The sequence below is a fragment of the Megalops cyprinoides genome, chromosome 9, assembly GCF_013368585.1.
Source record: "Megalops cyprinoides isolate fMegCyp1 chromosome 9, fMegCyp1.pri, whole genome shotgun sequence".
Classification (NCBI taxonomy): Eukaryota; Metazoa; Chordata; class Actinopteri; order Elopiformes; family Megalopidae; genus Megalops; species Megalops cyprinoides.
This window is the reverse complement of record NC_050591.1, coordinates 4,216,973-4,237,074: the sequence shown is the minus strand read 5'-3', so window position 1 is coordinate 4,237,074 and position 20,102 is coordinate 4,216,973. Positions and strand designations below refer to the sequence as shown.

The window sequence follows — 20,102 nt, the reverse complement described above, 5'->3', positions numbered from 1 at the left end:
AGGTACCTCAGTTCCTAGAAGCTTCTTTTATAATAAAGGTTTTGTTCTTAGGTGATATAGGGGTTCTCTACCCGGCTGAACTTTCTCCCACTCTGCCTCCCTTGTCAGTGTCTGTGACAAAGAGGAGTTGGGTCAGAGTGTACTCCTTATCAATCTAGAGATACCTTCAGAAGCAATGTTTTTCCAATTAGGCGCCAGACTCTAGGCGATGCAAGGACAGTTATAATTAACCACTCTGGACAGCTCAGGGATGGTATAAGATGTTCTTTGTTCTTTGTTTAGTACAGAAGCAACGCAACAACAACGTGGCACGGACCAGAGTCGTGTACATATATCTAGGTGTGGGTGCGAGAATTACCTAGCCGCACTAGAGACAGACTGAGCGTGAGGACGAGTGTGCAAGGCTTAAGACTCTAAGTGAGACTTAGTGCGTGTAGTACCTGAAGCCGACCTTCATGTATGAAGTCTTGCTGTATTGAAGACCATCAATAAAACCTGTTTCTACCTCATCTTCGACCACGCTCCAGACTGAAGTTCTTTGTGTAACAGTTTATTAGTTAGCTTGCGAGAACATCAATTCACCAAGAGCCAACAACTTGGGGCCGTGATCGTATAGTGGTTAGTACTCTGCGTTGTGGCCGCAGCAACCTCGGATCCACGAGGAAAAGGAGAGATCCTGCCAGAAAGTGAAGAGAAGACACTTGCGCGCTTTCAACATCTGTTGATCTTCTCTAACAATTGGTGAGCCCCTTTCCTTACCTTGCTGGGTTCCAGAAAGAACCGAGACATTTACAGAGTACATGTAACACTATAAGTAAAGGCTAACAGTTAGACAAAGAACTGTGAAGATACGTGCCTACAATGAGGGAGCTGTAATCATTGTATGTTTGATGTGTACACGAGGGTGAAAGAAAATTTGCAAACTGCAAAGTGTGTGGTGCACCTTGACTGCAGAGAAAAAGAGTCTGTAGTGACCGGTTAAATGCATAGCTCCTTTGGGAGAGCGCTATAGCGGATATCCTACGAGTAAGGGTACACTGGTGGAAAATTGGCATTTGTATGTGTACGCTTGAATTCGTGGATGCACGTGCCTTGTCACGGAAGATCGCGATATTCCTACAGTTTGAAATAGATCTGTAGAAGCCCGTCAGGGAACGGAAGAGCTGTCTAGACGTTGATGTGTTTTATTTGTTTTATGTGTTTTTGTACTGTCGATAGTGAGCGAGTGAGTGTGTGTGTATATATCTTGTGGTTTACGGTGTTTGGATAAAGAGCTCTATTCAAACAACCGACGGAGTGAAACTCTCCGGGAGGAGGAGAGTAGTGTGTAAAAGACATCTGAGTTTTCCTAGTGAGAGAACTAGCACTGGTGTGACAACAGCCTGAGATTAATGATAATGGCGGGTGCTCAGGGAAACTCTGAACCTGGTGCTGACAAAACGGAGCAGATTCCTACTACTGAGAAGGGTGGGAGAGCTGCGCCCGATGTTGATTTTGAGACAATGGTGGCAATGAGTACGGCGTATTTGCGGTCCACTTTTAAATTGGAACAAGTTGAAAAAGAGATTGAGCAAAAGTATGGGATTGAGCTTGAATCTGGTGGTGTGTGGCCAATTGATGATGTTAAGAAAGCTTGGGGAAAGTCGCAACGTGTGCCTGAAAAAGAAAGAGTGCCATTAACTTTGGTGGTGTTGGGTCAATTGCGGAAAAGATACGAAAAGCAAGTAATTTCGGAGTCTGAGAGGCAATTGAGTCACGAGAAAGAAAATGTCAGGGCGTTGGCTGAGGAGATAAGAGAAAAGAATGTGAAATGCAAGAGGCTAGAAGAGGAGCTGTCGGAGCTCAGAGGCAGACTGAGAGAAAATGGGAAGGAGCAGGAGCCCTACTGCAGGGGCGGAGCTACAGTTGAAAGGGGAGCTCACGCCTGCCCCACTGCTCCTCCCTACAGTGTCTACCCGTATGCGGAAATGGAGGAAGCAGTTCAGTTTGAAAGACGATATGCATTCAGAGCAATGGCAATGGGCGCCTCTAGTGATGATGACGAGGAAAGCACGGTTGTTGCAGATGATTCTGAGCCCAACAGTGAAAGGCGCTTAAGGCCCCTAGTGGTGAAAAGGCACGGGGATCAGATGATCTACGCTCACAAAGCATGCAAGCCAGAAGAAATTGATAAGTGGTCCAAAGGCCTGCAGCATCCACGCAAGGCAGGGATGGAGACTTGGACAACAATTGAGCGTTTGCGTCACATCTATCGCCTGCATCCCAGTGATGGCCTTCAGTTACTGTGTACAGTGCTTAACACTGCTGAAATCGCTAGAGTGACTCATGAAGTTGAAACAGCATTGGGAGATGATAGACAGAATTTGGGTAATGCCTGGGAAGCAATTCGTCTGTGGATCCAACGAGCTACAAGAGCAACAACAGATTGGGGAAAAGTTGCTGCCTGCATCCAGAAAGCCGGAGAAGCAATTGATGACTACTCAGACCGGTTTTCCAAGCTGTTCCTGAGACATTCTGGAATAGAAGGCCTCAATGAACGGAACATCGGAGGGAATGCGAATGGCCCACTGAAGGCAACATTCATGCAAGGCCTGTTACCTGAAGTGCGGAAGGCGGTCAAGTTGAGCACGCCTGGATGGGAAGATAACCGCACAACATTTGAAGACCTGGTGACAGCAGCAAGAAGAGTGGAAACAGATCTTGAATGCAAGATCCGCAATGTGGCTGCACAGAAGCAGAAGAATCAGAAGGGCAAGACAGGAGCCTGCAGGAAGTGTGGGAAGTACGGACATTGGGCTAGAGAATGCCGCACGGGAAACCGAAAAGGCAACGGTCCACAACGTAAGGATGCTGAAGACAACTTGGTTCGGGAATTCAAGAACCTGAGTGAAGAGAAGCAGAGGGAACTCTTGGAGTTGTTTCTGGGACACGAGTAGTCCCCTCCATGCAACCCCTCGCAGCGGCAATTGAACAACGGAACGACGGACCTTACGTATGTGCGCCAATGAATTGACGAATTGGAATTGATTTCTTATTGCACTGAATTGACTGAAGCAGTTCGAACAGCTGCCCAGCAGGTGGTGGAGGCGTGGAAACAGCCACCTGACGGGGGACATTCTTTAGTACCTGGTCAATGGGTCATGGTTCACAAGCCCCAAAGGTTACCATTGGAAGCGAAATGGGAGGGACCCTATCAGGTGTTATTGGTGACAGACGCTGCAGTCAAGGTGCAGGGGAAGCAGAAATGGATTCATGCAAGTCATTGTAAATTAGCTGAGCCCCCAAAAGAATAGGGAGAGTACAACAGCAGCGCTATGGGAAGAGTCGGAGGGTAGAACTGGAGGCAGTATGTTCCAGGGGTTACCTAAAGACGAAGAAAACATGAAATGACATGTTTCATGCTGTTTCATGTTAATACTTCTCATTGTGTTACGACCCTGCTGGAGGGCCAGACGGGGGAAAGTAGTGGAATTACTGGAATTGACAGTTAGTTAGGACGCTTAAAATGTCATTACGGCTATGATGTGTTGGTCGTTTTCCTGTGTGTTTGTGTGTTTGTGTATCTTTCAGGGTTCTGAGTCCTGGGCAGTCAGAGGTTACAGGAGCTGGCCTGGATCAACCTGTGGATCGAGTGACCCTCCTCCTGAGCTGCGACATCGCCTCGTTTGTCATCGAGAGTGCCTGAGGGACGACGACAGAATCTTTGGGAACATCGTTCAAGATCATCTATGAACTGATATATTGACATTCTGTGTGATAACATCTATGATGAATATGTGGTTTGTTGTGGTGTTTGTGTTGTTTTTGAAAGTTCAAGCACATTATGACAGTCATCATGATACGCACAGGGATAACACATTTCTAGCCATGGCACACAGCTATGCTAGGGCAAAGGGACAAGATTCATGTTGGGTGTGTGGGTTATTGCCAACATCTTCTAACACATATCCATACGTATCAGTTCCATTCACATTAGCCGACTATGCTACAGCATATAATGACACACAAAGCCCCTTCTTTGAGGGAAACGTGACCTTCTATACACGACCAATTCCATCAAGCCCCCCAGAGCGAGTGAAATTGAGTTATGCGCCTGAGGGTATGTTATGTTGGGAAAACAATGGTACGGGTATGTTTTTGGGACGAAGTTCATGTAACTATAGTCTTTCTACTTTAAGACCATGGGAAGCGATGCATTGGCATGGACATTTTGCTGTAATATCCTTGTTCGTTTTAATGCCAAATTTAGGAGCTGAAGACAAAGCCGCTCCAAATGGGACAATGTATGTTTGTGGGAAGCATGCTTATTCATATTTGCCTGCTGAATGGTCAGGATCGTGCTATACGGCATATGTAGTACCAGCTATGCGTATGGTTAACATCAAGCATAGAGGTAAGAGGGACGTGTTCCACAGCACAGAAACTGTTGCTACCCCAACTCAACGTTTCTTTGCTTCATTAGTTCCAACTTATGGTATTACTGTCGCATTAGATGAGATTAGGCAGATGGCTTTTGCCTTAGACAAAATTGCTAATGATACAGCAGGAGCATTGACACTGATAAATCAGGAGCTACATTCAGTGCGTCAAATGACGTTGCAAAACCGCATAGCCTTAGACATTATTCTGGCAGATAAAGGCGGAACATGTGCAGTTTTGAAACAAGAATGTTGCACGTATGTACCAGATGCGTTTGTTAATGTCACCACATATGTACAAGACATTTACGAGCAAGTGGCCCACTTAAAAGCATCTCAGAAGTGGAGCTGGGAGACATGGTTAGGATCTTGGGCGGGAGAATTGTTACCCCAGATCATTCAGATTGTGACACCTTTTATTGTTTTGATTTTGGGCATATGTTTGTTTTTTTAAGGGTGTAACCTGCTTGGTCAGCAGAGCTATGACACCTGCACGTGTGGCCCAGATGACAACGACGTTGAACTTGACTGAGACTTCGTTTTTCTATTAGCTTTCCTTTCCTTTTATTAATGCTAGAAACGCAAGATGCCTATGCTCTTGAGAGTATAAGATTCGCTTCGCTTATATATATAATCACTTTATCTATCACATATAATCACTTTCCTTTTTTGTGATCATTGATGAGTTTGGGAATGATCAGACGGGGGACTGAAGAATAGTGGTGATTATTTAGTGCTCATTATATTGGTAGACTGATTAGTTTGGTAGAATTAGTATGCACAGTGTATAATGTGACTGTGTAGTTTTTAGGCCGCTCACGGAGTTGTGACCTGTGGCCTACTTTCCAAGAGATGCTGCTATGTTGAACTAATCATGCACACAAGGCACACTGAAAGTGTGTACGTGGCACAAGGCCGTCCCAACGGTGAGGCCTATGATTTCGAGCACTCATATAGCTGTAGAAATCACTCATGTAGCTGTAGTTCAGTATTAGGTTAGTCATGACATGTTTAACCATTTGGGATGATCAGCACAACCAAGGTACCTCAGTTCCTAGAAGCTTCTTTTATAATAAAGGTTTTGTTCTTAGGTGATATAGGGGTTCTCTACCCGGCTGAACTTTCTCCCACTCTGCCTCCCTTGTCAGTGTCTGTGACAAAGAGGAGTTGGGTCAGAGTGTACTCCTTATCAATCTAGAGATACCTTCAGAAGCAATGTTTTTCCAATTAGGCGCCAGACTCTAGGCGATGCAAGGACAGTTATAATTAACCACTCTGGACAGCTCAGGGATGGTATAAGATGTTCTTTGTTCTTTGTTTAGTACAGAAGCAACGCAACAACAACGTGGCACGGACCAGAGTCGTGTACATATATCTAGGTGTGGGTGCGAGAATTACCTAGCCGCACTAGAGACAGACTGAGCGTGAGGACGAGTGTGCAAGGCTTAAGACTCTAAGTGAGACTTAGTGCGTGTAGTACCTGAAGCCGACCTTCATGTATGAAGTCTTGCTGTATTGAAGACCATCAATAAAACCTGTTTCTACCTCATCTTCGACCACGCTCCAGACTGAAGTTCTTTGTGTAACAGTTTATTAGTTAGCTTGCGAGAACATCAATTCACCAAGAGCCAACACTGTGATACCAGAAATCTCAAACCGACCATATATCTTTGCCTTTTACCTTCAGCAGGGCACCAAAACAGTTTCATTTCACTGTTACTTTCCTCATGAAAGTTTGCAGGTTTCCAATGTTATACTGTGGACAATGCCACTTTTTGGGCCCAGCATGCCACAGTTCAGGCAATAGGGCTAAACCAGCATCTGCCAGGCTAGATGCAGCACGCTAGTCATGCTAGTCTAAGGTCCAGTAAATCCAATCAACAGCTCTTTTGTGTGCAGACCATGACCATAATGTGTGACAGTCTGATGCATGTGGCACCTGAGAGAGAAGCATAAATAGGATCCAGGAATTTGACTTATGTCCTGTGGAGGCTGCATTGTCTGGTGAGACCACTCTGATGTCCCAGAGACTGAGGAGAAAACCAGCCTGAAAAAAGTTCAGCGAAACATCAGTGTGGTTCTCTCGCAGTCATGGAAATGCGTGCGTTCGCTGTACTTCTTGCTGAACAATATTAATAAACTTTAATAACATTCTGTACCTCTCCACTGGTGTTACCGAGCCAGATAGTGTGTGTGTATGTGTGTGTGCATGTATGTCTGTGTGGATGTGTGTCTGCGTATGTCTGCTAATATAGGTCTTTTTTGTGAATGCGTGTGTCTGTGTGTGCATCTGTGTATATCTCAGCATCTTTGAGTGATGGTGTGTGTGTATTTCAGTATATCTGAGCGATGGTGTGTGTAGGTGTGTGTATCTCTGAATATCTCAGTCATGGTGTCTGTAGGTATGTGTGTATCTCAGCATATCTGAGTGAGGGTGTGTGCGCATGTGTGAATGTGCATGTATCTCAGTGCGTCTGCGTCTCCTTCACAGCGGTGTGCAGTGGGGAGATCACAGACTCCGCGGGGGTGGTGCTGTCCCCAAACTGGCCCGAGGCCTATGACAGAGGCCAGGACTGCATCTGGGGCATCCACGTGGAAGAGGACAAGAGGATCATGCTGGACATTCAACTGTAAGTGCCGCTCCATACTCACATATATAGATACTGCTGCTGGAACAGCACAACTGCAATAATGCCGTCAGGACATGGGATAAACAGGGTGAACTGGTACTGCCCTACCTCCACTAGCCTACTCTTAAAGTGAACTAGAGCAGTGTTTCTCAATCCTACTCCTGGAGGCCCACTGTCCTGCATATCTTCTATCTAGCCTTGCTCCAAACACACCTGATTGAAATTAGTGTGCATGCTCTTGATTAAATCAGGTGTGCTCAGCTCAAAGTGCCACTGATGAGTTCAGTCTGGTAGGTAGAGCAGGAAAAGATGGAAAACCTGCAGAGCAGGGGGCCCTCAGGAGCAGGATTGAGAATCAGTGAACTAGAGTCCCTGAGAGACACACATGGAGACACCTGTCTTAGATTAGTCTAGATGTGCCATCTTTATATAGACTTTGTAAACCATGATGTGTAATACTGAAAACATTCATGGCTGATTACATAGGGCATAGTGCCATAGAGCATAATGTGCTGTTTCAAGGCATATTTTTCCTCATGATGTTTGATCTGGGTGGTAATAAGTGGTAACATATGTTTAGGAATGGTAATGCTGCTGTATGAGGTGCATATGAATGTGATGTGTGTCTGTGTATGTAGGGCAGGCTCTGGTAAAGTACTACAGAGTACCTGTCATTACCGGAGAAAAATATGAGGCTTAGTCCTGACATGCAGGAAGAGTGACTGATGTAAGTGTGGTGCAAGCCACATGAAATTTCATAACGCTGTGAGTGTGTGAGTATCTGTGCGCTTGTATGTGAGTGTTTCATTATATGTGTGCATATGTGAGTGTGTGTGCATATGTGAGTATGAGTGTATGTATGTGATGGTATGTATGAGTGTGATGGTGTAAGTCAGTGTGTGTGTGTGTGTGTATGTATATATGTATGTATGTGTGTGTGTCTATGTGACTGTGTGTGTGTGTGTGTGTATGTGTGCGCGCGTGCATGTGTATGTGTGTATGAGTGTATGTTAGAGCTGGGGAAAATAATCGTCTTTACGATGCATCGTGATGCGAAAATGAAAGATTCTGCATCGATGCAGAAAAAGAAAATAATCGATTCTTAAAAACTGTAATTAACCCTTTCGCGCGTACGATCACACCGGTGTGATTAGCCGTTTAGCACGCATGCTAAAACCGGTGGGACTAGTTCTAAGAACTAGGGTTGGCCGATGGCTGACAGATATCATGATGTTGAGCCGGCATCGTGATTTAAACCGCCCCCGACACAGACAGCTGGGCGCATCCTGCCACACACACACACTATAATTCCAGTGTCTCTGCTATAACGTAAAAAATATATATATTTATTACTTATTTGCGGGGATTTCCCCGGGGATCAACTTAACCGTAGAACTGATGAATGTGTATTTCAAGGAGTGTCAGCCAGAGAGTGCAAAAATGAAGGATGGGTTTATTCTAATTATTATATTAGCGCCGTGGGCCTGATTTAAAGGAAAAACAGCTTGTTTAATCACACTATACCGCCCAGTGAAAGCATGTTTTAATTTAGGCGCACACATAAAAATTATTTTTAAATCTACCTGTTTTGCAAATACCTCAGTCTTTATTTCTGTCGCAAAACTGAGGATTAAAACTTACCTACAGAGCGAACTCTCCCGTTCTCTGCTATACCTGTCTTAAACTAATAATTCCTAATCGTTATATTGTTACAAACCTTTTTCACCATGTCTCGCCCTGCACATTTAACTATATTTCATGTTTAGGAAAAATATAATCAATGAATTTTTAATATTGTAATGACTAGAGGAAACTCTTGCTGATTTTTAGCGTTATTAAGCTTCTTATAGTTTTCAGTTAGCATTTGCTATATTTTTAATGTTAAATTCCTGTTTCCTCAAAGCTAAAATTAGCTAGAATTTTAGCATACGCGTTAAACGGCAAACCACACCGGTGTGAACGTACACGCGAAAAGGTTGAAAAAAAAAACGTCTTTTAAACAGTGGATTTTCTTGAACTTTACATATAATTCAACTGAAAAACAAATAACCATAACCGCTAATTTACAACCGCTATTTTTGAAAACAGCTGTTAAACAAAAAGTTGAAAACTAAAAAAAGTTCAAATCTGAGGGCTTGTATTCTTGTATCAATAAATAAAAAAACATGGAGGACAAGATGCATCGTGATGCATCAAGAATCTTTTTGTAATCGAATCGCTACCCTTTGAATCGTAATCGAATCGTGAGACCGGTGAAGATTCACACCTCTAGTGTGTGTATGTGTATGTGTGTGTATATGTGTGTGTGCATGTGTGCGAGTGTGTTTGAGTGTGTTTTATGTCCCATCCTCCCTGAGGTTTGTCCTCAGTAGGGAGTATGTTACCATGGAGGACTGCTGAATTGTCTGTTAGCATCCAGCCCCCAGACACAATCACAGCTGGCTCATGCAGCAGGGAGAGACACCCCAAACAGCAGAGATGAGAAGAGACTGCCTAGTCTCTCTCAGTTCAGCTCCATTCAGATACACCTCAGAAAGTGCTGTCAAAGCAAGCAAGCCCTTACCAATTAATCAATTCAATAATCCATAATCAATTAATGCTGTAGAATGGTAGAGATCAGCAGCATAAAAGAATGCTGGTCATAAGGTAAGGTAATTAAGGTTGACATACTGAGGTTTTCAGATGTGGTGTTCTGTCCGTAGAACCTGCCTGTTCACTGTCCCTCAGGCTATGACAGGCTGCTGTGCACTGCACAGCCGGTGGTGCTATCTGCCACTCCAACAGTCAAACTGACTATTTTTGATTGTTCATTTTTTTGGAATTTGGCAAGTGATACTGAAATCTTCTTGTCATTTATCAAGATTTTACATTTTTTCATAGTAGTGTTTTTCATAGGTTTTCCTCTCAAAGTGCATGTCTGTGTCACAATGAGCAGGTGTGGCCTTTTAATCCAGCTTCTCGTGGCTGTACCGTGTCCATTGAGCCTGTGTGTTCCCAGGATCTGTCTCTGTTTCTGACACTGAAGATCTACTTACCGCATTAGCAAAGCTGGTCTGAGCCTGGTGTGTATTCACGTCTGTTGCTGAATTGGCAAGCCTGGAAACCAGTTGACAAAGAAGACTCTTTCCTCACTTTCATTCATATTTTCTCTATCCTTCTATCTCTCTGTCAACTCTCATTTACTCTTTCTCTCCCCCCACTCCTTTCTCTGTGACTCTCTCTGATTCTCACTTTCTCTCTCAAGAGTCAAGATTCAGTATTCAAATCATTTCTTAATAGGCAATTTACAGTCCTTCCAAAGCAGAGTTACAGCAGGGTAATATGACACAGTAACAAGAATGGTGGCAATAAATTACATACTGATGCAAGTAGCGCTGCAATAATCTATAACAATAATGTGTATAATAGTAATAAGAATCTCCCTCACTGTCGCTGTCTCTCTCACACATGTGCAGACTTTTACACTTTCATACATACATACACACACACACTATCTCACTCTCACACACAAACATATACACACGCACACACACAGTCACACACTGACTCACTCACACATGCACAGGTACATATACACACACACAAAAAACTCATCTTTATCATCTCTTGGCCTTAGTTATATTAGTTTGTCCTGTAGTCCTTAAAGTACTGTAATGTTTCCCTTATTAAGCATTACTGAATAGGACCAGTGGCTATGACTTCCCTCAACCCCCTCTGGCTGCTGTCACTCCACACACATTCACTCTGAGTGTGAGGTGACTGCCAGACCACCTTATTTGTTTGCTGAAGATCAGAGCTGGCTGCTCCTCCCTCTCTCTCTCTCTCTCTCTCTCTCATGTGTGTGTATTCATGTACGCCAGTCTACAGATTCACACTGTTATTGCATACGCCATAACGCATGTTGCATGTTGGAGTGTGTGCAGTTCGATGGCTGTGGTGTGTGGCACACACTTAGAGGCAAGCTGAGAATCGGAAGTCACAGTGACCTGTACTGTTATGTATTACTGTACAGCTGATCCCACTGGCAGCTGCATCACAGATCCTCCTGACAGCAGACGTAGCACAGACACAGAGAGCTCTCCCCTCAGTTTGGTTGTGCTGACCACATCGCAAGTTAGAGCAGGCCCAACTTCAAATAGGGGGGGGGGGGGGGGGTGTAGAGAACCACTGGCCAGTCCTGCTCCATAAAAAAAGAAAAAAAGAAGGGAGATGAAACAGAATTTCTTTACGTCATACGCCTGTATAATAAATGACACCCTCAGTGTTTTTGCGCAGAAAGCTGTCAACATAATTAATTTCCCATTGGTTTGCGGGAGAGGTGATTTGGGCAGATATAGCATTCTCAGGCGGCTGCATTCCACCCGCCATCCACAGCGTTGATAAGAGTGCGGCCTGCTCTGCTCTCTGAAGGCTGATGAAAAGTTCATTTAGGAACCCCAATATTTTGAGCACAGTATTAAACTGCGCCCCCTCTCGTCCCCGTCCCATGCATCCTTGTATCTCAGCAAGCATGTGGTACTGAACAAGCCTTACTTTTCTTTTGTTATTTTTGAGGCTTCATTTGCTGAATTAAATGGCAGCAGTGTAGCATAGTGGTTAAGGAGCACGACTTGTAATTGAAACATTGCCGATTTGATTCCCAGCTGGGGCACTGCTGCAGTACCCTTGAGCAAGGTACTTATCCCACAATTGCCTCAGTAAATATCCAGCTGTATAAATGAATAATATTGTAAAAAACTTTAAGTGATGTAAGTCACTCTGGATAAGAGCGTCTGCTAAATGCCAATAATGTTCTGTAATGTAATGAATCGCTCCGATGAAGAGAACAAGCCTGAATGGGGAGAAGGAACTGACCTCATGCAGTCTTCACCTCCACCACCCCCTCCATGCTATGTGAAAACTCCCTCCTCTTTCATCTTTAAACAACCGAATCAAATGGCACATGGGACAAGTCCATAGGGACTTCCTGCCCCCCTCCAATTTGTATAACAGCAGAAAGAGCTGAAGCTGCCACAGACGTGCCCATTGACTCTGAGCCTGATGGGATTGTGGTCCTGCCTGCATCCTTTTGACCTGCTGCTATGGGTTAGTTTCAAGCGTAGGAGCTCTGAGTTTGAGTGTGGGGACCTGAAAGTACTACCATTGTCCTGCACTTCAGTATGAAGGTTGGAGTGTACGGATCCTGGGTCAGCACCCTTGTTCCAGAGCGGGGTTTCCGCTCTCCAGGTCAACCTGCATGCGCCTGGCCTGCCAGCGCTGTGGGGGGTCGCCAGGGCGGCTCATTACTGCAATTTAAGAACACTTCTAGTCCCCTGTTAAGGAGGGCCCTCCCCCGCCTCCATAATCATCCATCACTGAGCCTGCGCTGGCAATTACAAGAGAACATAGCGCAGTAATGACGGCTGATTAATTAATTTAACACAATCAGGAAGCGCTCGTCAGCTGCTCATTACACTGCGGCAAAGTTGCTGTAGTGGCGGGAGGAGGTCATGAGGGGGGGTTCACAGGTGACAGCCGGTATGCCTGCAGGTGCGCCAAGGCTCTGCCCGCCACAACATCCACAGCCACAAAGCAGGCAGGGAAATGCTCACCTTCCCTCACTGCTCAGGTGTGGGTACTCTGTGGCAGGGGCGCCCTCCTGTGGGTACTTTGTGAATTACAAACTGGTTGGAGCTGCTGCAGATGTCAGAAACTAATCTACCCAAATATGTATTGTGACATAAATAGAGCCAGGCTTGTGACACCACACTAATTTGCTTTCTTAAAACTGTATATTGCTATAATTGTATGCTTTTAACTTGGATTTTTTTGCAGGGGGTTTTATGAGAACAGGTACAGGACAGACCTTTGAATATCCCTTACCCTGTACCATTGAGTGTGCTGTGCTGGAAGGCTGTGGAGAATGGGTTCATTTGGGTCTACACAGAATGTCAGAAGATATCAGTATGGGGCTGCACAGTATCTGCACAGCATTGAAAGACGGCAGATTTTAGGCAGACTGTCATAAATCATAAATGATAAGTCCTCCCTCTCTTGCTCTCTCACGCTCTAATCACATGGTTGCCCAATGTCACAGCTGTCTTTAACACCAATATTTTATTTTGTCATTGATGAGAAAAAAGAACTCTGCAGAAAGAAAATCTAATTTCATTTCATTTGTTTAAACTAATTTCTTCTGGTTTTAAAGCTCTCTTGCTAATATGCTATTTTAAATGAAATTAAAATGCCTATCATTGAGGAGAGCCAGCACTGTCCAGTGAAAAGCACTCAGCTGTGACTGTTCCCATTAAAGCTGTAGCTGCTCAAACAGAAGTGTTGTTTGAGCAGCTACAGTACACTTCCTAAAGTACACTCCACACACACACACACACACACACACACACACACACACACACAGTGTGTTACAGCAATAACTTTACACACATAACACACAGAATGGACTGAATGACTACACAACACACATACAGAGTAGCAGTAAATAGCAATGACCCAAAACAAAAAGATTGACCTGTAGGATGTGGTACTGTGTGGGCCTCCTGAGTAGCTCAGTGGTTAGAGCACTCACTGCCAGTTGAGTGTGTTAGAAGTTTACATTGCGCAGTGCGTAATACTGCTCCCCAGAAAAGGTGTATAAATGTACTGAACGCAGGGTCCTTTTAGGTGCCCATATATGTTGTCCTCCCAGTCTGATGAGTTTAACCCTTGTGACCCATTGCTGGCATATTCAACATGGCGTTCATTTGGTCAATACGTAACGCACTCCACTGAATGCGGAATCTTCTCTGCTTCTTTTACACTCAAATACCGAAATGCATGGTGAACTGCAGAGAGGATGAGCTATGAGCTAGAATCTGTCAGTTACATTTGTCTGCATGTTAAAAGGAGGGGGACATTTCTAATTGATTGCGGAACAGTTAGCCATCCTTCAGAACACAGAAAACCCCAGAGGAGTCACGTGCGCTCAGCCATGCAAATGCAGTCTGGCTTTGGGATGACAGATGATTGATGGGTACTAGGGGATTGTTCCTAAACACGTCTCTTTTTGGGGGGGAATGTGCTGTCTCCCAGGAGTGCTTGGACAAACAGGTAGTAAGTTTTCCTCCTTGATGAATACCCAGACCCTTACCAGTGTTGTTCCTGCCCTCGAGTGTGTGGAGAAGTGCTTAGTCTAGCTTTTTTTTGTGCTGAAACATCCTAGAAGAAAGCAGGATATTTTCTCATTTATTTTTCTTCTTTTTCCCCCTCTTGAATAAATGTCATTTTTTCCAGACCCTGCTCTCGCTCTGGGAAGGGAAACCGCCCGCCCAAATATGCCGTTTTTAAAGGTTAATGCATTTTGAAGGCTCGAGAAGGCAGCCTCATGACACAAGCCAAGTCATACTGAACCCTTTTTTTTTTGATTGCGCAAAATTAAATTACCGCTGCCAAATGGAAAACATGATTGATTTTCGCGGCAGACACGCCACATAACTCCGCAAAGGCTCGTTTAACTTTATCACGAAAACCACTGCCTCTCAAGCTGACAGAATTTCTCGATCTTGTCTCCATAATAGGTTATCTTTTTGTGTGGTTGGAGTTCGTTTCTCAAAATAAACTGCACAAGCACATGCTTATTAAGGACTGCGGCTCTTCTGAGCAGCAGACAGGCATTTACATTTACACATCTCACACAAGCATGCTTGGAGGGCACCTCCAGACGATGCTGAAGTTCTTTTTCGAATCGAAAATGCAAAAATAGTTTCAAACAGTAATTAAACAGAATTGGTGCGCAGTGGCGTTTTTGGCATAGAAATTCTGGTGGGGCACCAATTAGCTTCAAGCCTATCAGTGACGACTGTGAGCCTCAACCTTGCTAGTTTGACACAGTGATGAAACCCTTATAACACACTATCACGCCTAGCTGCTCACCTGCAAAATACAAGAAAGTAGTTTACTGGGGGAGGACAGATGGGCCTATTCCACATACTCCTTGTACTGCGTCACTTGCTCTAGCCCCTGTGCAGCTGATATTCCGCTTGGAATCCCAGCTCAGCTTTTTCAGGACCTTGGCCACATATTGTACATCGCCAAACAATCTCTTTCGCAGTGCAATCGTTGACCTTACTCGTAGGCTGTTAAACTCCTGAAATTTCTTTAAAATGCGATGGACATACTATAGACAACAAACATATTAATTTTGTGTACAAGTTTAAAGTAATATTGCTTACTTATTTACCTATTAATCTTGTGTAGCCTACAATGTTTTATGCATGTAATACCATAAATCTTTATTTACCAAACAGGGAGGCCAATCCATGTAAAACCGTAAATCATGCATTACCAAACAGGGAGGCTAATGCGATAGATAGCCAACACTATTCAAGCTGAGCACACAGCCATAAAGCGCAACAATTATTGACTCACCTCACTACTTGAAAATCGGTCTTTCATGTGTGCAAACATTTCAATAACCTTGCTGCTGAAGTCCGTCAGTGCATTAATGTATTCATTTTCAATTGATAACATGGCAAGGGCCGAGACAATCGGGCCCCACAGGCTAACATAGAAAATCCGTTATGACATGCACAGAAGGGGTTCCCTGTCATACTGTCAGGGCCATGGGCTGTGGGGCCGGCCCCACTGACAGATTCTTGCCAGCATCAAGTGCCTTAGGGTACAGTACATTGCACAAACAATTTTTAGTGCATTTTAAAAGAGATATTTACATTTGGCAGACGCTTTTATCCAAAGCAACTTACATAGGTTACAGTTCTTTACAATGTTATCCATTTATACAGCTGGATATTTACTGAGGCAACTGTGGGTTAAGAACCTTGCCCAAGGGTACAGCAGCAGTGTCCCAGCGGGGATCGAACCGGCAACCTTTCGGTTACAAGTCCTGCTCCTTAACCACTATGCTACACTGCCACCCATTACAGATAATATCTTTCAAAAGTTGAGTTATTCAAAATGAATTTTGATCATGAATCATGAATCAAGTGAATGAATCAAGATGAATTTTATTCATTGAGCTGCTGTGCCTGAGAGATAAGAAACTCAATAAAAGAACTCAATACCGCCACTGTGGTGGGGCCGGGCCCACCTGCCCCTAATATAGAGACACATATGTGATCCAAAAATGTCCTGATCATTCTAGAAGGTCTCTGTTGCTTAATATTACTCTTGGTTATATTAGACCTCGCTAGGGTTACTAATGTCTTATTACATCGTATTCTGACTCTCTGACTGCTTTCACACTCCAAATAAGAATCTGGCTGTTATAGTCTGGGAAAAAGGCAGCTGAAGAGAACATATTAATGACTGGCCGAATATGCCGTCCGCTGAAACTGCAGCGAGGAGGTCTGCTATTTCATTGCGTGTAGGCACTGATTAGTTAAAAAGCAGACTCCCTTTACAGGCGTCCAGTCTCTTTCATTTCTGTCAACCGGAAGCAACAGCTCAGTATCAAAACCATTTTTCCCTAAACTAGCTTCCATCATTCACTCAGCCTTCAATAAGTCAATACGTTAGTGAATAAGAAGATTAAGTGTTTTCAGTAATGTTCATTCGTGAGTTAGCATATACTTCCAGTAGATCGATGGTTGTTTAGGTGTGTGCTCGGGAAGATGGCTTCATGGTCCAGAGGTATTAAACTTTTGCTTGGAGTCTGATGAAAGGATAACATCTGACCATGAGGCTCGAGTTTGACTCCTTGTTTGGACATCATAAACAAGGACAAAAGTGGGGTGGAAGAGGGATGCCATGAACAGCTGACACGGAAAGGAAGTGGTAGCTGAAATTTTTAGATTTGATTTTTAGACAGAACGGGTTTATTTAGTTTGGGTTAATTGCAGAAGGATTGTGTAAATACGGTAAAATTGATCCTGTGCCACACCACAACAGACAGGAAAGCCCACTGCAGTCATCTCTCAGCTCTTCCCAACCAGCGCCCCCCTCTGCTGGAGCGAGGAAGAACAGAGACTTCGGGTTATAGTATCAGTTAATAAATCAACCAATAAAAGTTATAACAAGTTATTTACATTTGTGCCAACGCACTGCAGCATGCAACACAGAGATGCAACTGCAAGATCTGAAAATATTTAAATAATATATACAACATATTATGATTAAATATTAAATATCATTTTTAAGAGTAAATTGACTCTTTTCTGATTGGAAAGCGTGTTGCCAGCTTATCAAGGGATTTGAAGGAAACTGATTTATCATTGAGCATCCTGTGTTTCACAGATGAAGGGGAAACCTCTGGCAGAGATATTTGGCCATACTCTATGGGTCTGAATTAGAAAAGAGATATCATTGTCAGCTCTGACCCCTAGGGGCAGTCTTGTGAGTAGCCATGTCCATATCTTCTCATTCTCGCATTAACAGCATAAAACCCAGAATCTGGGTCACAGGTTCTTGCTCGCCAGTCCTGTTTTTAAAACAAGATGAAGCTGACATTTCCCAAATTACATATTCATGAGCAAAGTTTGGGGGAACAGTAAATTAATGATCAATTATTCAGTGTTTTTCCCAACCAAACCTAAACAAGATTCAGATTCATTTTCCTCCCTGCTCAGATGAACGACTAGAATTTTCCATCTGTGGTATAGGCTAAAAAGAGACAGAAGTTTGTTTAAAGAAGAACATAATTTTGACTTAAAAACTGACTCTCTTCCTGTGTTTTGATGGCAAATTTCCTGAGCTTTTTTTCTGGGGAATCCCAGCATGCTTATAACATCTCTGCCCATTGTACTCTCTGTGGATTGATGCTTAAAATACTTCCCTCCTTCCACACACACATGCACGCGCACGCGCGCACACACACGCGCACGCACACACACACACACACGCACACACACACACTGCACATACAAGGCTCTGTCATCCTCCTCTCTTTGTAGTATGTGGTTTTCATTGAGAAAACTGCATTAGGATTACAGGAAGAAAGCAGGAAATGGTGCATTAGGATTTGAGGAAGCCAGCTTTAGGGGCCCACAGAACTGAATTAATTTATGAATGCTTTACTGGAGCTTTACTGAGTTATAAACCCTTGTTCTGGTGGTGCAGCTGACACAGTGCTCTGGTTGTGTTGGAGGTCCTAGGTGGTCACATGCCCCTCTGCACGGGCTCCGGTAGCAGGGTGAAGGCTTGTGTGGGAGAGAGAGAGCCCTTAGAGAGTGCTGAGGGACATTTACGTGTGGCTGCCACACTCAGACATACATGGTGCTTTGTGTGGAAAGTCATTGGTTTTCTGCACTTTCAGAATCACACATACAATGGGAACCAGGACAAGGGCCTGCTGTTTACATCCATAGCTGTCTTATTGAGTGGTAGCTGTGTGTGTGTGCATGGGTGTGTGTATGTTTGTGTGGGTTTGGTCATGTGTGTGCATGTTTGTATGGTTTGAGGTGTGTGGTTATGTGGGTGTGTGTATGTGTGTTTGGAAAAGGGCCTATTCATTCCTATCTCATTTTATAATTATTATTATTACAATCATTATTGATTCCCAGGCTATGTGATCTGCTCAGATGTGATATGATCCCATGGCCTAGTGAAAGACAGAGGAACAGAGTATGTCTCTCTCCTTCCTCTGCACTCAGATCCCCAGGGGCTGAGCCACAGAGAAGGAGCAGAACAGCAGGGCTCTCTAACCAGCCCGTCGTGCAAGAGGTGTAATCTCTGTCTGTCTGTTCATCTATCTATCTGTCTGTGCCTCGGCGTCCAGCCTTAACGTGGGAAAGAACGACCTCTTGACCTTCTACGATGGTGACGACTTGACAGCCAAGATGCTGGGCCAGTACAGTGGCTCACGGCCACGCTTCAAGCTCTACACCTCCTCAGCGGACGTCACCATCCAGTTCCAGTCTGACCCTGCCACCAATGTCTACGGCTACCACAATGGCTTCGTTGTGCACTTCTTCGGTAGGCTGTCTGTTGCCCCTTTTCCACCAAGACAGTAATCTTGAACCAGTTATCTGTGTGTTGACAGCCAAAGAACAGGCTCTCGGCCAGGAAAACTGGTTCGAGAGCGGCACTAACATTTTGCTGGTCTAGAACAAAGAACCGCTACCTCAGGGGCTGGGGGCAGGATTATTGTGACCAATAAGACCAACTAAAACTTTGTAACTGCCATTTTTAAAAAAATCAGAGCTAGTGTAGCGTCTAGTCTGCCTAAAAAGAAGAAGAAGAAGAAAAACCAGAGTTTTATTTTTCAGATGTTTCGCCTTTTTGCCAGCCAGCTATGTATTTCTTAGCTGTTTAGCGAGCTACTAATTTCTCACATCAATGTTACGTTCGATGTTCGTATGATGATGTGAGAAATTTGTAGCTATGCTTGCTTGGGTAATGTTAGCTTACCAACCTTGGTAACCTTTGTAGCAGTAGCTAACGTTAGCATGCTACTTTCTAACATTGCCATTGACTCACCTACCAATGTCATTTAACATTTGGCTTCACAAAAGGCTAACATCGTATAAAATGTAGTGGACAAGTTTGTTTTTTAAAGCACTGTTCTCTTGTTTTTTTTTGTTGTTTGTTGCTTGTTGTTTGTTGTCGAAACACCGCAGATTGTCTGAAATTTGTATGCTATTGCGAAAACTACAGCATGAGATTGTTTTATTAACAAGGATGCCAATTTGAATAATTAAGTGGCAAGTAATCCCAAAGCTTTCTCCTAAATGTGTCACATTATAGCTTTCTTGTGTTACAAAATTCAAATTACAGAACGGAGCTAAATTTAGTTAAAGTGATTTAAATTTTTGAAAATAAGCTTTTAGGTTAGGTTGAGTGCAATGAACAATAACGTTTAGAACACAGACCTCACAAAAGCTTTGGTGTGTCATGAGCATTTTACATAAATTTAAATTGATAAATAATATCCTTGTTAATTAAACAATCTCACGTTGTAGCTTTCGCAAGCGCACAAACTACAGACAATCTGCGCTGTTTCGCGATCATAATCATGTATTCTATTTACGCGATTGGTGTCGATTATTCTGTGAATTATTTGTTTTGTTGTTAATCAAGGAGGATAAAGGGAAACAGTTTGAAAGTAATGATAGGTAGTGTTTGG

The 20,102-nt window shown here is 43.7% G+C and overlaps 1 protein-coding gene across 1 annotated transcript in view; it reads left to right on the top strand.

Moving 5' to 3' along the window:
• LOC118782798 (seizure protein 6 homolog) overlaps positions 1 to 20,102 on the top strand; it is a 202,396-nt gene that overhangs the window by 163,199 nt on the left and 19,095 nt on the right. Inside the window, exons 9-10 of the mRNA XM_036536360.1 lie at positions 6,910 to 7,048; positions 18,756 to 18,952. Of these exons, the coding sequence (XP_036392253.1) occupies positions 6,910 to 7,048; positions 18,756 to 18,952 (336 nt within the window). The remainder of the gene's footprint in view (positions 1 to 6,909; positions 7,049 to 18,755; positions 18,953 to 20,102) is intronic.